General features: G+C 38.5%; 1 protein-coding gene across 1 annotated transcript in view; it reads right to left on the reverse strand.

The window, feature by feature from the left end:
* The window catches only part of CNTNAP2 (contactin associated protein 2), a 1,334,251-nt gene that overhangs the window by 836,778 nt on the left and 476,615 nt on the right, over positions 1 to 20,858 (reverse strand). Inside the window, exons 5-8 of the mRNA XM_045005260.1 lie at positions 18,142 to 18,345; positions 15,598 to 15,782; positions 8,855 to 8,998; positions 2,067 to 2,331 (exon numbers count right to left, since the gene is read on the reverse strand). Coding sequence (XP_044861195.1) covers positions 2,067 to 2,331; positions 8,855 to 8,998; positions 15,598 to 15,782; positions 18,142 to 18,345 — 798 coding nt within the window. The remainder of the gene's footprint in view (positions 1 to 2,066; positions 2,332 to 8,854; positions 8,999 to 15,597; positions 15,783 to 18,141; positions 18,346 to 20,858) is intronic.

Here is a 20,858-nt window from a genome sequence, read left to right on the forward strand (position 1 = left end):
GTGACTCCTGGACTATTGATTAAACCATCCAGGTAGATTGGATGGATTTCTTTTGGAAGAAGTTGTGTATCTTGACGTTAGGTCACAGCTGTGTAAAATCCAGTGGCTTATTTTGACAGAGGTTTGTGCAAACATTTTTTATTCCTTTTCATATGAGTCCCCTTCACAACATGTTGACTGATGTTTTATATGGTTTCACCCCAAGTCAAGCTTCAGGAAAAATTAATGGCAACTTGGTGAAATTTTAAGGACTCAAAATATTTTGCTGAACAGGTTGTGAAATCTCAAACTGATGATTATTCGAAATGCAACGTGAAAGTATTCTGACAGACCCTGTGTCATCAGGGAGAACCTGTCTTTAAACCAGACTTTTGGGCAGCACAGCAATGGAGCAAGCAGGGGGGGTGGGGGTGGGAGGGGGAGAGTGGGGAGAAGGGAGGCAAGGCATATATTGTTAAGAGGTGCCAGCACATGAGCCAAAATGTTCCCATTCCCTGCATTACATCCAGAGCACTACTGACAGGAAAATAAAAATCAAATCTACAGTGTTAACATTGCCAAGCTAAAAAACAAAACAACAAACAATAACTAACCACCAAATCTAATAGTAAAAATAACATAAAACATTGACATATTTTGTAAAACTGTTCCAATTCCATGAAATCAGAACGAAATACATTTAGATTTTTTTTAAATGTTGCTATGACCATTATATTCAGTACTACCCCTAAACAGGTAACATTCCTCTAATTTTAGGTTTGTATCAAAAGTTTTATTCAGCTCTTAGTGAGCTGAAAAGAAAGAACTCACAAAAATATTTCCACAATAAAATAAATTGTTAGTGTCCTGATTCATCCACATGAGAAATACTTTTATTTTTTAAAAATATACAAAGCATTTTTCTTGTTTTATATTTCCTCAAAGCTCCCTTTTAAAAGTATTAATTGTGTACAGCATGAATATTCAGCTAGCACACTTCAGATAGGTTATCTATGAAAAGTGGTTTCTTTTTCTCCCCATCATGCTAACTTCCTAAAACTGACAGAAAAGAAATGTTGGTAAAGATTAAAGTATATGCCCCACACTTCTCCCCCCAAAAAGTCCAAATGTAAGTTCTTGATGAATTAATAGCTATATATGATATCTGGCATTAGCCTGATCCCATTCTAGAAAATGTATCTCACTGACATACAGAACACTTGGGTCTGAAAAAAAACTTGGGTAACCTAGCTCTCCAGGACAATGATCAGGTACACTGTTGGGCATATCTTTACTGGGAAAATGCATCACATTAGAAAATGTGTTGACTGACACAGCTTAACTAACACAATGTTGCCCACAATACTGCCTTTAGGATGAACAAAGACAGTCATGTTTAAAAGTACACTAGCTTGTCATGATTAACCACTGGATTCCTACTTTTGAAATCTAACTCAACCCTAATGTTAACCATGTTTTTTTAAATGTGACTGCTCTCATCCACGCTAAGATAAAAATTGTGTCTATCACCATATTAGTTCAAATATGTTAGTTTCCCCAGTATAGATGTACCCACTGATGGTCTCTGGGGAAATGAGGAGGTAGAAGGTTGAATGAACATGAGAGGTTTCCATCTCCATACTGACAGATCAGACATGACATCAACCTTTGAAATGGCTATGCTGTCTGCCCCTTGGGAGGGAGAAAAAAGAAATGCTGCTTTGATAATGGAGCAAGGGATAAAAAAACAGAAAAGTCAGTAGCTAACAGAAAGGAAAAAAATGTAACATAACCATACTCTAATATTTGAGAAATGTTCTTAGTCCAATTATAAATGTTTGCTTAGCACAACTATTCAAAACAAAATGAGGCAGAGAACACTAAGGATGAGATGAGAGGAAGTTATAAAAGAAAATACCATTTTCACATCTTCCACCTCTCATTCATCAAAGCATAAAATAAAGGATTTCATTAATCTACAATAAATGCTGTTGAATTTGGAACTTAAATCCAACTCTTTCAATTTTGAATTCACTGTGGTTGTTGTGAGACTTAAAATAAACCCCAAACCCTGAAAATCTGCTTACCTGATGAGATGTCTATTCGGTTCTTCTTCGCCTGGGTGACATTGATGTGGACACTGACTTTGCCTTCGGTCAGGTCAATCTCGACATTACCCAATCCATCGGCAAAGTTGCTGAAGAGAAGAAGTCCATTGGGGTTCCAGGTCCGAAACTGGAAATTGACTGAAAGCAGGTCCTGATTCAAGCGACCAGGCACTTCCAGGTAACTGGTAGCATTGAAAAAGACAGGCACTGTATGTGGCTCCACACATGAAAAACTTAAGTTTCCCTAAAACAAAAACAAAAACCACAAAAACCCGAACTTAAATACAGTGATAAAGCACCTCTACATCCATAAATATTGCTAGAAATGTGTGGTTTCTGAGTATGAGCTTCATTCTATTTGTGAGACTTCAACTGAAGTTAATGTGTGGCGTGTTTTGCATGTTAAAATGAGCAGCAAAAATGATTTTTTTTAAAGAAAAAGAAATCCTAAAATATCATTGACTCTCTTCAATAGCAGACTGGAGCAGGTGAAAAGCCACCAATCATGGGAAGAGCATGACTTTCCTCACTTACATATCTCCTATGTGGTAGTACACAGTGCTCCCATGCCAGATACGAATTTAAAAGTAAGCAGCTTCTGTGGCATTATAGTATTCAAATTGGAATAGTATAGTTTTTATAGATGCAATCCACGTATCAGATTGATATTATACAAAGTGCCAGAACGTTATATGGCTTGGCATCCTACCCCTAGAGGGCAGTATAATTAGCAGATTTACTATTTAGCTGTCATCAGCACAGAAGTTCTAACTATGTGTGACATCCTGAATCTAAAAAAAGTAAGTGTTTGTTCTGAACATGTTAAAGATCTGTCTGTCTTTATTACAATCCCAGTGTTACAGTATCATTTGAACACACATCTGGAACATATAATATATCACACAACATTATATTCAAGAGTTTAGGGACCTTACTGTTTCAAAGAGTTATTGAAGCTTTTAATTCACAACATGAATGAGGAGCATGATAATCACCTAACTGATAAAGGCCAAGGACCATCTTCACTGTTTTACTGTAAGCCAGTCCCAGTGGGCTTGCCTAGAGTTTTTCACTTTGAGGTTTTAATTGACTGAAAATTTACCTAAGTTAATTAATACATTTGTAAACATTAGTTTGAACATCCCCAAACATTTGTTACAGAATCTGCTAGGTTGAGCTCTCGGGTAAATCACAAATTTTGTATCCTGGAACAAAAATTTGTGGAGTATCCAGACTAGCCTTTGCAAATATGTTAACAATATCGAATTAACTGACCTCAAATTAACTGGAAGTAACTACTCCTATGTAGACAAGTGAGTCCTGTGTAGAAAAAGAGCACCAAAGTGTCTCTGAAGAGCTGACATTCTATGATGGCACTTCAATGGTAACATACCATGTACACAAGGCAGCTAAGTGTTTTGTCCTAGTACCTAGTGAATTAAACAGCAGTCCATGGCACACATTATCATGCGTTTAAGAGGTCTTGTTGCTTTATTACTGTGAAGAACTGAGATTTTCTTCCGGACAAAGATGCCTTGGCTTTCACAACTGATTAACATTCTGTCTTGAACCTTTAAATCTCTCTTGCCTCTAATGTATGGGAGAGTTGCATCTGTAACTCCCATTATTGCTAATGGGAGTGAATGCATGCAAATCCCTTACACTGGAATGAGATAATGTATTTCTAAATGCTAACAGTGTAAAGATTTCTTGTGGAAGAAGCATATAATTCTAGGCTATAACTCCCTTTGTGTTTCTCTGTCAGTTAGCCAACCTGATCTTTTCTCTACTGAGATATTCAACTTAATCTAAACTGGAGTATTATTTCCCTCCATGACTGTACATCATCAGGAAACTACTCTTATGTAAAGCCCAGTTCACTGAGATTGTCTACTAGGGCTGGGCAAAGAGTTAGAACTCATCTGAAGTTTGCCACAATAAAGAGATTCATATTTTTCAAAGAGAAATGGATCCTTTTCTATGGACTAGGTTCAGAATCAATTGCTGAAATACTCATCTAGCACTGAAGTCTGAAAGTCAAATATATACCATGCATTTATGTTTAGACTTTTGTTCTTACTGCAAAATTATTAACAGTATGTTAGAAGACTAACGGTGGAAGCTTCTCAAGTTAGACAGCTTGGGCTTTGCATTATGATCTTTACCCTATATTGTAAATTAACTCTAAGTTTACATGTATAAGTCATTTATTTCCTACCCACTTCCAGGCATCACCGCTGCTGGAAAAATGACTACCTTTTAAAACCTTTTCCCAATTAACTACAAACTGAATACATGTAACCCCTTTGGGGTTTAGAGAGCATGGCCCCTTTAAATCTTTTTCTGGGAGCGGGGGGAATGAGAAAAAAGGACGGAAACTCCAGGGGGTGGCTCTGGAGCTCCGAGGGAGAGAGAGAGAGGCGGCAGCAAGCAGGTCCTCGCAAAGTGAGGCAGCAGAGAACCTGCCTGAAGCCTGGGAAGGACAGGGCGGCTGATCGGGGACACCCCAGGACAGGAGCCAGGAGGAGCCCTGTGCCAAGAAGGATTCGCCCGAGAAGGACAGGCCAGAGCTGGACCCAGTATCATGGCTGCTCAGAGCTGCATGGGGCTGTGAGTACTGGGGCTTGTGACTCTGCATTGGGAACAAAGAGGGAGGCTGTGAGCTAGTTAAGTGGGGAGGTGGTCGCTGGGGCACTGGGGTGGGGGGTTGCTGGGGAAAGTTCACTGGCGCCGAAGACGACCAGGAGCACCCAAGACTCACCACTGGACTGGAACTTTGCTCAGGACTCTTGAACTCTGTGTGCAGACACATTGCTCAGTGTCTGCCCTTCCAGACTGTGCTACCACTGGGCCCGTGGGGCCTTGGCTTGGATGCAGCCCTGTTTTACTGCTTCCCCTATATTCCCCCTTGTTGTTTTTCTCCTCTCATCCCTCTGTAAATAAATATTTCCCTTTCTTATATCCCTTGTACTTTTCCTGTGTGTGTGTCTGTGTTCACTCTGGGAGGGAGGGTTGGAACAGGTGCCCCTGGGGTGGAAGGGATTTCTCCTGCTGCATTCCTGCGCGCGCCTTCTCTTGGCCAGAGCTGTCTGCAGAGCAGACTCCATCTTGGCCACAAGGGCGCTAAAGTTACACACATATTCTCAAAAGAGAGGTAACTCAGAATGAATTGTTTTGCAAAGCCTATATCCCCTGTTTATGTTTTATCAACTGTTGGTTCATTATTTTTCTAAAAATAGATTTTTACTCATCTTCATGCTTAACACTGTGCTGGTCTAATGCACATAATTTAAATAAAAAAATACTCCCTATTTAGCGTATGCATTGAAACTGAAGCTAGCAGAGCAGCTGCAGAAGGTGGTTAAGTAGGGACCTGCTGCATTGGTGGGGGAGAGACAGGGGTAAAATGGGGTTCATCCATGGAAACACCTCCCCTCAACACCCTCCAGGCCCAGAACTGTGCAAGAGAAAGCCCCCCTTCTTCTTTCCCCCACACTGTGGCCGTGGGGAAAGAAACTGCAAGGAGGAGCCAGGCAGAGACTGAAGACAGGAGAGCAGCTGTGGAAGCAATTTAAACAGGGACTGATGGACACTGATATTTTCTATGGGTTTTACTGGATTTTCTTTGACCTGTGCTGACTGCCTGTTTGCTCCAAGCCACTCCTTGTCCCCTCTTGCACAGTCTCCTCACCTCAGCCTCAGTCCATACCTGCCCTTCATACTTTCTCCCCTCATCACTCCTCTCCCCTTCCTCTGACTTTCTATTTAGCCAATTTCCTCCTAGCTAACCCCTCCTCTCTTTCTCCTCCTCCCCCTGCCAATAGTGGAAGCAACATTAAACTTGCTGCCACAACACTGATTAGAGCTGGTTGGGAATTTTTCAACACAACGGATTTTTGTAAGAAAATGCCGATCTGTTGATGTACCAGTAAAATGAAACTTCAGTTGGGAAGGTGTTCTCAGGTCCAGGATGTCATTTCTGGTCAGAAAGAGAGAGAGATCAACCCCAGAACAGCCAATAACTTGGTGATTAAGGCATACATCTGGCATGTGGAAGACCCAGGACCCTGATTAGGGACAGGGGCTTGAACCTAGGTCACCAACATTCCAAGTGAGAGCTGTAACATCCAGCTTATAGAGTCAGTCTCTGCCCCAATCACTCTTGTTGGAGCTGTTCCAATTTTTTAATAAATCGTTCAATATTTATTGGGTCAGAGCGAGAGAGACTGACCCTGTAATCCTGTGGTTAGGGCACTCATGTGGGAATTTCTGGTTCAAGTCCCTGCTCTACTAAATATTTAATTATTTATACTAAGTGTAACAACTTCAACAGGAGAGATTGAGAGGGACCTATTCCAGAATAGCGTGGTGAGGGTGGCACTCAACTGGGACCACCTGGTTCTTGGATAATCTGAGGTGAGTCTCTCTCTATCTCTCTTTGAAAAAAAAGCTTTGAAAATTCTCAGGTTCATCCCAACACAGAATAGTTTAAGTGTGACAGGAAAACAATTTCCCACCCAGCTCTAACACTGACCATTCTGCTTGTGTTATCTCTCTTTTGCCTACCTTTTGTTTGTCTTGTCTACTTAGATAGTAAGGTTGTCAGGGCAGGGGCTCTCTACAACTCTGTGTTTGTATAGCACCTACTACAATGGGAGCTCAATCTTAGTTGATTTCTAGACGCCATTGGAATGAACATGGTTAACAATACTATCATCAACAAAACACAGTTTTCATGCTAAATCAGGCTGAGGACTAAGAGCAAAAAAGCTTTTGCAAGGAACATAAAAATCCATGTTGGTTTAATTAGAACAAAATTGATTTTGTTTTTGCAGAGGTGAGGCAGTGTAAGTAATTCTACTGAAAACAAAGGTCACTTCTATTGTTATAGTCATTCTTAGAATTGGAAATCAACAGAACCATCGAATTAAACGAGCCTGCAATAGACTCTTGATGACGCACTAGTACATAACAACTCTACATTTGTGGATCTCACTGTAATGTTAGGAGTAATAGGATTTCGTAGAAAAAAAGAGGGATTCTCATCAATCCCTGTCTCTATTTATGCAACTAAATAAGTAGTCTGATTTCTACAGGTTTTGAACACTCACCGCACCCAAAGGTTAAAAGACTGTCATTGCGTGTTCAGCACTTTTGAGAATCATGCAACTTATCTGGGGCCCCAATTCAGTAAGAACTTAAGTAACATGTTTAAAACTGTTCCTATTCAGGAAAGAATGTAAGCATGGACTTAAATCCCATTGACTTCAATTGGACTTAAGAGCACATATAAATACCTTTCCTTAACAGGGATGCTTTTTTGAATCAGGCCTGAATTAGGCACCCAACTGAAAATCTGGCAAGATTTCTCATATAATGTGTGTTGCTTAGCTCATTTGTCCTGTACAGAGTGGGACACTTAAAATCCCACATATCCTACATAAAACAGAGCACCATTTTCACAGGAACTCAATATTATTGAGTGGATTTCACCCTGCCTGGCAGGAAATCCCCTGAAGCACAGGAGGAATTTTAAGGATTCTTGATGGTAAGCTGTTTGGGTTTTAAAACTCTTATACTGAAAGCAGAGTTTCATACCTGGCATGTGCATCATGCTTAATGGCTTTGTCATGTCTGATTAAACATGGTGTAGAAATAACAAACTGCAATACAATGGTACTGTTTAAAGTTTAGCTTTTTCAGAGATTTTAAGATGTAAATCAGAAAATTCAAAATTATCATTCCTGCAGTCACGATTACTCAGACATAGTCCTCAGATACTTTATATCAGAGCATTAATATTAAAACCATGTACAGTATGCATAGATTAATTAGGAATGTTGTACAATTTATCACCACCACATATGCATGTGTATTTATAAAGAATACATGATGGTGTGATGTTGTATGAAGATATTATTGGCATGAGTTTGTGAGGGTTGCAATGCTTATGAAGAGGGAAGCCATGACTGATGTAGGCAGGTCATCCTGGACTCCTGACAGTAACACATTTATTCTACACTACAACACCATGTATTCCATGTGTGACACATATATTACATAAAAAGCTATTTTAGGAATTTTTTTAAGAGAGTTAAAAATATTAATGGGACTAGTTCTTATATCCCTTCTCTGGTAAAAACATAGGATTTTGTTATCATGAGTACCATTGTGCAGATCTTGCAAGGGAGAGAAAAATTGAAATTAATATAATGTAAACTACCTCTAAAATTGCTTTTCTATTTATAAAAAAGATCATGACTGTAAAGTCTGATATCTTGACGCCTTCCAGGGCTAGAAATCAATGCCAGGTGAAGTGGAGAATCTCCTCTCCCCAATGGTATTCCCACCACTAGCTCTTTAGGGACATAAGCAATTAGACTTTAAAGTCATGACATGTTTACATCTAGGAAAGCTATAACTGGCTCAGGAATTAATCTAACTACTCAGGCAGGTATAATCCAACGAGATAAGGAGAACGTTATCAGGTGGGTTTTTTTTGTTTGTTTGTTTTGTTTTAAGTGGCAGCTCTCTGAAACTACACAAACATTTTGGAATGTTGGAGTAAGACCCATGAGGAGCTGGCACAAGGGTAAAGCAATGTGCTCATAAGTATGTGGTAAACTGCATAGGTATGTGATAAACGTTATTTATCATATCATGTTACTAGACTATATCACATGGATATCAGCTACACACAGAGGCACACTACCTATGTATGCTCCTTTACTTCCCAGAAGTTTAGATGATGATGAAAAAGTTCTCACCCCATTAGAAGGTTCCAATTTCCTCCTCTTGGCAAGGTCTGTGATATTATTACCATTGTAATTGATGCTTTCCATACAGCCTTTGAAGTTTTTCCCGCTATTTGAACTTGGCTTCCCAGAAAAAGGCATACCACCAAAGGTTATCTTTGAAAACAAACAAGAGACTGTGGATAGTAAATGAACAACATGGAGTGAAATATATTAGAATTTTTAAACAAATATGCTGCAGATGTATTTGCTTTCCTGAACATTGACACACAGCAAATGAGATAGCTAGCAATACTGTTTGCCTAAACAGCAAATTTAAATAAGCACTGCAAAAAAAAATGGAAGAAAGCAAATTTTGATTTTGTAATTGCAAATATTCACATTGGAGACGAAAATTCATCCCTATATGGAACAAAGCATACCATGTGACCTTTCAGCCCATTCTAGACATTTCATCATGAATTGCTCACTCACAAGCTATTGAACAAGAAATATATCAAATAATAAATGATTTGGAAGAAATATCCATTGCAGAAAATTTTTTAAACAAGGTAGGGGAGACAGTCAAATTATTTGTTTGGAATCATTCTCTGACTTCTAATGGTGATTCATATAATAATGCATTAATTAAATTTGTGACTGAACTCCTTGGGGGAGAATTGTACATCTCCTACACTGTGGTTTACCTCCATTCTACCATATATTTCATGTCATAGCAGTCTCGCATGATGACCCAACATGTTGTTCATTTTAAGAACACTTTCACTTCAGATTTGACAAAACACAAAGAAAGTACCAATGTGAGATTTCTAAAGATAGCTACAGCACTTGACCCATGATTTAAGAATCTGAAGTGCCTTCCAAAATCTGATCGGGATGACGTGTGGAGCATGCTTTCAGAAGTCTTAAAAGCAAAACTCCCATGAGAAAACTACAGAACCTGAACCACCAAAAGAGAAAATCAACCTTCTGCTGGTGGCATCTGATTCAGATGATGAAAATGAATATGCATTTGTCTACACTGTTTTGAATCGTTATTGAGCAGAACCCATCATCAGCATGGACGCATGTCCTCTGGAATGGTGGTTGAAGCATGAAGGGACACACAAATCTTTAGCGCATCTGGCACGTAAATATCTTGCGAGGCCAGCTACAATAGTGCCATGAGAATGTCTGTTCACTTGCAGGTGATATTGTAAACAAGAAGCGGGCAGCATTATCTCCTGCAAATGTAAACAAACTTGTTTGTCTGAGCAATTGGCTGAACAAGAAGTAGGACTGAGTGGACTTGCAGGCTTTAAAGTTTTACACTGTTTTATTTTTGAATGCAGTTATTTTTTGTACATAATTCTACATTTGTAAGTTCAACTTTCATGATAAAGAGATTGCACTAAAATACTTGTATTAAGTGAATTGAAAATACTATTTATTGTATTTTTACAGTGCACATATTTATAATAAAAATGAATATAAAGTGAGCACTGTACACTGTGTGTTTTAATTGAAATCAATATATTTGAAAATGTAGAAAACATCCAAAAATATTTATATAAATAGTATTCTATGATTGTTTAACAGTGCGATTGACAGCCCTAGTATTTATATTAAACAGATGGTGGAACCAATAATATACCAAAGTATATTCCTTCCCAAAAATGCTCACACAAACTTCTTAGACACTGACTCTTGGCTTTGCCAGAAATAAGTTTTCAAATATCATTCATTGTCAATTCCATCAGTTATTACTGAGAGCAGGAAAAGGAAACTCAAGGGGAACATTATCTATTTAAAAATGTTTTGAACATATCATTTTCCATCTTAAAGAGGGGAAGAGCCTTGAGTCAGTATTTAAGAAGAACTATTTAATGCCTATTTAATGCAATGCATCTGGAAACCAAAGGCTTTAAAAATTGCTCACATGGGCTCCTTCATATAATCTTGTGGCCATGTCCTCAGCTGGTGACTAAGCTTTGTTTCAATTTTAATGACATGACAACAGTTTACACCAACTGAGGATCAAACCCTTAATGTTTTATTTGGTGCAATACAATCTTTGGTGAGCCAGTATTTATGCACTTGAAAAAAAGCAGTAAACTGGAAAAGAAAAAGATTGTGAAGAAAAGTGAAGGAAGAAAGGAGACAACCACACAGGATGACAAATCCAGAGGGATTGATAGATTTTTTTTTTAAATTTGCATTAAAAGCATAATCAGAAATAGTGCCAATTTCTCTGGCTTGCTTATCTCTTCTGAAAGAGATAAACTTAAAAAATAATTTCTCTATTTGAAATATAGTTTTGATTCTCTCAGCTTTATCGTCTATGATTAGTTTATCATAAGGGCAGCACATTTAAATGTGGTATATGACAACTAGACACTAAAAAGACAGTGTTAATTGAGAGGAAAGGGGATAGTTCAGGGCTAACCACTGACATTTATGTGAATTACTGAAACAAATTCAAAGTACATTCTCTCTTTGATGTATTCATGTAACTTCCATCAGAGATGAGGCGCTTCCCACACATATCCAAAGTGGAATATAATCCAGAGGATTGCTACTGGGAAAATGCCCTACTGGTTGGAAGGGACAGAGATTCAGGCCTCATAAATTAAACACCCACGACTGGCCTGTGCCTGCTGATTCGGGCTCATGGTTCTCAAGCTCTGGGGCTGTTTAAGTGTGATGCAGATATTCAGGTTCGGGGTGAGGCCGAGGCTCTGGGACCCTCCCCTCTCTCAGGTTCCCACAGGCCCGACTCCAGCACAATTAAACAGACCCGGAGCCCCCGTGAACCAGAGTCAGCTGACAAAGGCCAGCTGCAGGTGTTTAATTGGCGTGCAAACATTAGATTCTATTTCTACCTTGGGGGGGAAAGGGGGAGTGTATTCTAGCTTAGAGATGCAGTCAGAAAACTTAGGTTATTCCCATATGTGCCTCTTGCTTTTTGTGCAGACTTAGGCAACTCATTTATCCTAACTGTGCTTTCAATTTACCTGCTTGAAAAACAGTTTTAATAATATCTACCTCTCAAAGTTGTTGTGAGGTATAATTCAAGTGTTTAGTACTTTTAAAACCCTAATTATAAGTGTAAATTATCTTTTGTTAGAACTGGATGAGTACTGAAAAAAGACATTCATGAACATTTGTTTGAATGAAACCATTAATTTACTTCAATGACATTTGCCACTCTTTTAAGTCATTTCCCTCAAACATTCACATGAATGTTTTCCACTCAAAAGAACATTAATAAAAAAAGAGAATCTCAGAAATATATATTCAAATATAGGTTCATGCAAGGTTCATAAGTGATGTATTTGTACTACTTTTTATAAAAGTTGCAAGGCCAGAAACAATTTGGTGTGACTCAGCCAACCAATAAAATACCACAAATAACTAACAACAAATAGTGAAGAGACAAATATACTGCCAGAGTAGAGAGCCCACAAGCAATCTATGGGCTTCAACACATTTACACATATTCATCTACCAGTCTAGTACAATGAACAAATTAATGACAATACAAGTCATGCAGCAATCAAATAGAAACATGATATAGATTAATCTAAGACATTATTTGATATAAATTCTTCATTCACTTCTGATTATTATTATTAAATTTACTGTTGAATTCAGAGGTGAAATGCATTTCTCTCTAAATCTTCCCTTCCCATTGTCCCTTACAGACAGAGGTGAAAGTAAGCCAGTACAGTCCAGTAGGGCGTATCGGCAAGAGCCGGTACGCCAAGCCAGACTGGACTGGCTTCTCCGGCCCCCATGGGAAGTCCCGGGCCCTTTAAAGCGCCGCCGGAGCCCTGCTGCTGGAGCCCTGCTGCTGGAGCTCCGGTGGCGCTTTAAAGGCCCCGGGGCTCCCCACAGTGGCAGGAGCACCGGGCCCTTTAAATCCCTGCCTGAGCCCTGCCGCCCCAGGGTAGCGGCAGCAGAGCTCCCGCAGTGATTTAAAGGGCCCAGAGCTCTGTGGTGGCTGGAGACCCAAGCCCTTTAATTTGCCCCTGAGCCCCAGGGTTCCCAGCCACCTCTGCAGCTGGTAGCTCCCGGGTGATTTAAAGGCCCTGGGGTTCCCAGCCACAGCCGGAGCCCCGGGGCCTTTAAATCTTGAAAGGCCCTGCCTCTTCTGGTTGAGGCCACACCTCTTCTGGTTGAGGTCACGCCCCCACTCAGGACTCCGTCGTACCAGTAAGTCCTTTAAGTTACTTTCACCCCTGCTTACAGAGAATACATTCTGATTGGTGAGCAAGCTCCCATTGATAAGAGGTGCAGGATCAGGGTCTATATTAGTAATATGGTTCTACTTCGCCTTCTTTGCCACAAGATAAGGTCAGTGGATTAAACCAATCCCCTATTTCCATTCTTGAACACAAGCCTCCTAGTTCAGGAGCATGCTGGTCACTTGGAATGAGATAACAGACTTTGGGGCACTTACAGTTGTTTTAGTTTTAGTTATTGTATTTTACATTTTGCCATTAAGGAAAGTGTATTTATTTTCATAATTTATTAAAGCAGTCAGCACAATCTCTAAGTATGGAAAGATATTTTAAAAAAGCTCACACACATTACTTGTGCAGTAATGTAAACACTAAGACCCAATAAATAAATAAATGCTTGAGAAAAGAGATGAGTCTTACAGCAGGCACTGAAGTTTGGCAGACTTGGGATCTAGCAGATAAATGGAGGAACTGAGTTTTAAAATTAATCGAACTACAGAAAATTGTAGAAAATTGGAGTGAATCTAAGAACTAAATCTAAGAACTAAGAACTAAAAGCACTGATTAAAATAAAAGCCATAAAATGTAGCAGAAAAGCTAAAGTTCATAGAATCATAGAAATGTAGGGCTGGAAGAGATCTCAGGAGGTTATCAAATGCAGCCCACTGTGCTCAAATAAACCTAGATCATCCCTGACAGGTGTTTGTCCAATCTCGTCTTAAAAATCTCTAATGATGGCGATTCCATAACTTCCTTTGAAAACCTATTCCAGAGCTTAACTAACCTTATAGTTAGAAAGTTCTTCCTAATACCTAACCTAAATCTGCCTTGCTGCAGATTAAGCCTATTACTACTTGTCCTACCTTCAGTGGACATGGAGAACAATTTATCACAGTCCTGTTTATAACAGCCCTTAATGTATTTGAAGGCTATTATCAGGTCCCTTTTCTTCTTTTCTCAAGATTAAACGTGCCCAGGTTTTTTTTTTTAACTTTTCCTCATAGGTCAGATTTTCTAAATCTTTTAATCACTTTTAGCTGCTCTCCTCTGGACTCTCGCCAGTTTGTTCACATCTTTCCTAAAGTGTGGCACCCAGAACTGGACACAGTACTCCAGCTGAGGCCTCAGTGGCAAGTAAAACAAGATACTTACCTCCCGTGTCTTACATACAACACACCTGTTAATACACCCCAGAATGATATTTGCCTTTTCACAATTGCTTCACATTGTTGACTTGTATTAAATGTCGTCCATTATAATTCCCAGAACCTTTTCAGCAGTACTATCACCTAGCCACTTATTCCTCCATTTTGTAGCAGAGCATTTGATTTTTTTCCTTCCTAAGTGAAGTACTTTGCACTTGTCTTTACTGAATTTCATCTTGTTGAATTCAGACAAATTCTCCAATTTGTCAAGGTTGTTTTGATTTCTAATCCTTTCCTCCAAAGTGCTTGCAACAACCCCCTCTCACCCACCCCCCCCACACAGTTTGGTGTCATCCTCAAATTTTACAAGCATACAATTTTACAAGTCATTAAAAAAAAGAAGTGAATAGTACCAGATCCAGGACTGACCTCGCACAGGACTCCACAGGATGCACCCTCCCAGCTTGACAGTGTACAGTATTTCAACCACTCATGCATCTGCCTTACAATAATTTTATCTAGACTGCATTTCCCTAGTATGCTTATGAGAATGCCATGTGCGACTATGTCAAAAGCCTTCCTAAAAACAAGACATATTACGTCTACTGCTTCTTCCTCATCCACTAGGCCAGTAACCCTGTCAAAGAAGAAAATTAGGTGGGTTTGGCATGATTTATTCTTGATAAATCCATGCTGACTATTCCTTATAACCCAACTCTAGATGCTTATAAACTGATTGTTTAATTATTTGTTCCAGTATTTTTCCTGGTATTGAAGTTAGGCTGTCTGGTCTGTAATTCTCCGGGTCTTCTTTGTTCCCCTTTTTAAATATAGGTACTATGTTTGTCCTTGTCCAGTCCTCTGGGATCTCACCTGTCCTCCATGAATTCTTGAAGATAATGGCTAACAGTTCCGAGATTGTTTCAGCTAGTTCTTTATATACCCTAGGAATTTTATCAGGTCCTGCCAACTTGAATATATCTAACTCATCTAAATATTCTTTAACCTGTTCTTTCCCTATTTTGGCTTGCTTCCTCCCCCCTCGTTGGTCATATTAATTGTGTTGAGTATCTGGTCCCCATCAACCTTTGTGGTGAAGACAAAAAAAAATTGGCATTAATCCCCTCAGACTTCTTGATGTCATCAGTTATGAACACCCCTTCCCAACTAAATAGAGGACATACAGTTTCCTTAGTCTTTCTCTTGCTTCTAATGTATTTATAGTATCTCTTCCTATTGCCTTTTATTTCTTTTGCTAGGTGCAACTAATTTTGTGCCTCAGCCTTTCTGATTTTGTCCCTACATGCTTTTGTTATTCTTTTGTACATTTGGCTTTATTCTAAAGAGCTGATATGAAGGAGAACTAGCAACAGGTGTCACTGTGTACCTCATAGTCCAGGTCCAGGTAATCAAATTCCCCATTGGTTCTGAAATGTTGCATGTGCCTATCCAGTGTTAGATTGATGTTCCTCCCATGACGTTCTATGACAATGGAGTGCCAATGGTGGTCATCCAAGAGGCTGCCTGTCATCACAGATGTGTGACCATAAATTGAGCCATACTGGTTGCTACCTGAGACAGAGAGGATGAGAAGAGCAGCAGATGATTAACTCAGACTCAGTGTCGTTTAGGAAACTTATTCATCCTGCTGTATCATATTTCACAAGAAACATGCTGCATACACACTACCATTACTGTTGTGAAGTCAAGATCTGTCCATTCGGGAGTTTTTGCCATTAATATATTTAGCTAGGTTATATACCAAATATCTAATCTGTGAGGTATATAAGTAATTACTGATAACAGAAAACGTTTGATGGAGAATTATAGTAATATCCACTTCTTGTTAGTTATAAAATTGTTTTCAATCAGAGATTTTCTGTGTTTGAGCCCTAGAAAGTGAAAAGCTGTCACCTTCACTAGAGTATTTAGACTTTGGGCCAGATTCCCAGCTTCAGTGGAACTATACTGACATAGATGAGGACTTAGCCCTTGGGGTCTGATAACAGAAAAGCTTTAGGCCAGGACTACATTTGGAAGGGTGTGTAGTTATACCTGTACTGACATATTATAACAGCAAAGCACTCCTATTGTGAATGCAGCTTATACCAGAAAAACTGTGCTTTTTTGCAGATAAAGCTTATTCCAGCCCCAGAAGGGAAAGAGGCTATACTAGCAAAGCACAGTATAACTGTGCTGGTATAACTGCATATAAACTAGACACTTCTGGTGGAACAGGTATGTTAGTTAGGGATCACACCTCCTCACACCCCTGACTGAAATAGGTATATTGGCAAAAGATAGTAGTGTAGACCTGGTCTTACTCAGCAATAAGGGATGAATAGAACAAATCAGAAAGTTGTGCCACAATCTTCCATGTTTTGAATGCAGCATAATCTAAATCCATTTACGGAGCTGAAACTTTCTTAGCATTAAACATCACTGGAACTCAGACTTCGAGTCTTAGTAGATCCTTCCCTCCCCTATCTCCTCAGAGTGTATAATCACACCCCAGCCAAGCAAATGTATGGAAGCTACTATATATTATTCAAGCTGGCTGAGCTGAGAAATATAACGAAACTGAGAAATGAATGGGTTATAATTTCAGTGAAATTTGTTAAAAATGGATTAGTGCTACAGGAAGATGTGCTGTCCTCATCAGCATCTGCCTATATTGTTGATCTTTAGAAAAAGAAGCAGAATAGAAAATGCTAGTGGAAATAATTACTATTCATTGTAAATAATACATGAATAGAATAATTTACTGTTCACATGACTGCAAGAGAAGCAGGCAAAAGTTACATGAAACCTCATTTTAAAGGGCATTTGTTTTAAGAAAAAATAAACCTAACGCCACTTACACACTTTCCTTCTCATATGAGCAAAACTATTTTATATAATTCAGCCTATAAACCAAACTGCTCATAAGCCTGTAATATCTTTTGCAGAAGGAAAGAGGCAGTACTCGGTAGTAATAAATATAAGATGACTCCTTAACGAGGCAACTGGCTACAGACAGAGCCTGTATCTGACTCTGGCACTCTAGTGCTCAGATTTTATGAACACAGCCTACACTTCTCATCATCTAGGGTCTCCTTAAATCCTGCCACAGAATTAGTTATATGATGGATTATATACTGAATACACAACAAAAGCCAACCTACTAATTTCCCAATCTCGAAGTTAACAAAAAGAATGGGCCCATATGAAAAGTAGCTCCCCAAAGTGTCCCAATAGTCTTCTCACTTGCTTAGGGTATAGGCTCTAGTAACATTGGCACCAGGTTACGGAGATCGGGAAGCTGAAGATCATATCAGACATTCAGGGTGATATCCTGTTCTAGAACTGACTTCAGTAGGGACAGGATTTCTCTTTAAGCATTTGCAGCCCAGAGCTGTCACTCTACCTCCCCTCTGGCTATACTTTCTGCAAGGCAGTCTTCTTGGACCTCAGCTTGGCATTAGCCCATGGCTTCTCAGTGAGGGCCCCTCACTGTTTTTTCTGCAGCTTCTCAAGTTTTCCTAAATTCACCTGGCCTTTCCCCTGATACCGCTGATCAGCACCCTCTCTCCCACAGCCATTTACTTCTACTATAAATGAATCTGTGTAAAGCTAACCAGCACCACATATGCTCTATACCAAGAATAAGATTCTCTTGTCATTTTTGGGAACAGTACATTTCTAGGTGTTATTGTTTTTTGTCGTGTTTCTACTTGTGGTTTCATTTTGATATTATTGACATTTTGTGTAGATAGTAAAACATAATCTACACTCATAAAAATACTGCATACAGGAAAAGGTTCCGCATTTTCAACAGATGATCTGATTATAAGATACTGCTTAAAACAACAAGCAATAGAAGAAGAAAAATGAAGAATGGTATTTGAATTTAAATTATGTTCCTAAAATGATTTTTAAAGAATAAGCATACCTAGATTTAAATTAAGGATCAGCTTGGCTTTTTTCAGTTCCAGGGTGATATAGTCTCCTTGCTGTCCTTCTCCATGGAAGATGACACCTTCACTTTCAGAGGTTTTAAATTTCAAAGTGATGACATCTTTCAGTGTTTTCATTTTCTTGTTCCTGAATCTGTATGGTAACACAGCATGGCCATCAAAATTGATAACATCGGCCCCTAAAGGGAAGAAGTAAATAACATTGTTGCTTAGTGATTATATATTACTGTGGCCGTTGGAAAAGCAAACATACAATTTGTGGATTACATCTGAGCAGGATAAATGTATGAATGTGATATGAATTGTAAATATGTTTTCTCTAGGCTATAATTTAATGGAAGAATATATAATGCAACAACCAGGTAGGACACATATTTAATGTTTATTTTTTCATAGGGATATCATAAATTAGACTCAAAGATGCATAACCTACAGGTTTTATTCAAACTCCCTTTCATCTCTCTTGAACATGGTGTTGCTCACAAATATTTACCTACCCAAAGTTGAAAGCAGGAAAGAAGATTTTCCCAGTGGCTGTTAATAGTCTATTTGATGCCTCTTAGAAAATTCACTAGAGATGAGTGTATGTGAATTTTTATCAATGAAATATGACACTGCAAAACTTCCCTGGTAGTAATAAAATCAGACCAGATTCCTTGCAATGTTCATAATTTTTAGGACTAACCTGGAACAGGATCAGGCCTAAAATTCACACTCCAGTGAAATTACCATATTTTTCTGTTTGTGAACTATCTGCAAATGGATATAGATTGTTATGAATTTGTTTATTAGCATTTGTTTGACAAATTACTTCTGTAAACTATTTTAGCCTATGTTTTCTCATTAACTTTGCTGTAAGAATTCATGTACACCTCTACCTCGATATAATGCTGTCCTCGGGAGCCAAAAAATCTTACTGCATTATAGGTGAAACCGCGTTGTATCGAACTTGCACAGCCCTGCCCCCCCCGGAGTACTGCTTTACCATGTTATATCTGCATTCGTGTTATATCGGGTTGTGTTATATAGGGGAAGAGGTATATTTGCTATTCACGATTCACCATTTATATCATGTGATTGGTCACCTAAATCCTCCTAGATGCAATATGATGTTGCTCCCGAGTCACTAAATGATTGGATGACCTAATATTTGCAAACTCTTTCAATTTCTGCCTGAACTAGATTTGTCATTAAATTAATTTCTCTCTCTTTCTGAAAAAAAAAGATTATTTTTCAAACTTTGCTGTCATGAATAATTCTGAATATCAATCAAAATAGATATGAATGTGATTGGTTTGTTTGAGAATTTGCAAAACATATTCATGATTTTTTTTTTTGCAAATTTCCCCCCAGTTTTGATTAAAATATGCATTTACCGACATCCCTATATAACAAACATACAAGTCATTTTATGCTCCAGATGAAATCAGGATGGAAATTTCATCATCTGGAACACTGCCTCTGTGGGTTGTTCTCCTGGGATTGCTTGCAATATCTTTAAAATAGTCACTTATCCTTAACCACACTGATTGAAGATAATTAAAAACACAAAATGTTCCACCCATTCATCTCTCTAAAAAAAATCTCCAGAAAACAAAAAAAACAAAAACAAGAACTACTCACCGTGGGTGAGTGGGATAGTAAATTTTTTAAAGGCTCCCTTAGAATATTTTGTATGTATGTGCATAAATAAGAGTATGTATTGCAACCTGAATTCATTAGGACTTTCACTTTCAAGTGCTTTCAGTGAAGCACTTAAGCAATGCTTATGTCCATTCCTATTCAACGTGGGACTTAAGCACCACCTTAAGTGATTTGCTAAATTGGGGCTTTAATTATTATCAGGAGCCACTTATACATGCTATGTCCATAAGGTGTCCTAGTCACATTCTATAAGTTCCTGATACAGCTTTTGCAGTCAACCTCAGAGCTCTCTGAGTGTAACAGAAAAGCAAGCAGTGTGACGCTCGGTAATTTTTTACTGAAAGCTGAACAGTCAGTGCTACAAAAAGTAACGTGCATCTTCTTGCTTAGTGACAGATTAACAAACCATTCTGTCTCTGTTAATTAACCTGTTCATCACCAATTAGGATTAAGCCTTGCTGTCATGTTGATTAAATATATATTGATACACCATTTAAGCATCCAGTATACTAAGTGTCCAAAGGTTAAGAGAAACACATGATACTTTCATCACATAGTGTTTTCCCCAAAATAATTAAAGTAACACTTCTGTAGAATTTCACTGCACTGATTCTAAGCTTCTTTACATGATGGGTGAAGTTTGAAACACCTATTTTAAGCTATATTATCCATTTGCTTTTGGGATATCTTTAGTAAGTTTGTATAATATATACAAATTGGATTACTGTCAGACTCCCAGGTGGCATAAATGGTTGTAAACTCTGGAGCTTTACATCTAGAGCAGCTAATGAGATGGTCTTATATATTTCCAGCTTTCTTGTTAATGGGTAGACATTATGATTATAACTGCTAAGGGTTGAAGGAAGGGGTAGTACAGTATTTTCACATTAATGGTGCTTAAAAAAAATTCCATCTCTGAATACAATATAGAAAGCTAAAGAAAAGAAAGCTACAGTATAGAAAGCTAAAGAAAATACATTATAGAAAGCTAAACAGGTTTTGTCACTCTACCTTAAAAATTATGCACACATTTTAAGTCTGTGTTCTG

This window comes from Mauremys mutica, chromosome 2, assembly GCF_020497125.1.
Source record: "Mauremys mutica isolate MM-2020 ecotype Southern chromosome 2, ASM2049712v1, whole genome shotgun sequence".
Taxonomy (NCBI): Eukaryota; Metazoa; Chordata; order Testudines; family Geoemydidae; genus Mauremys; species Mauremys mutica.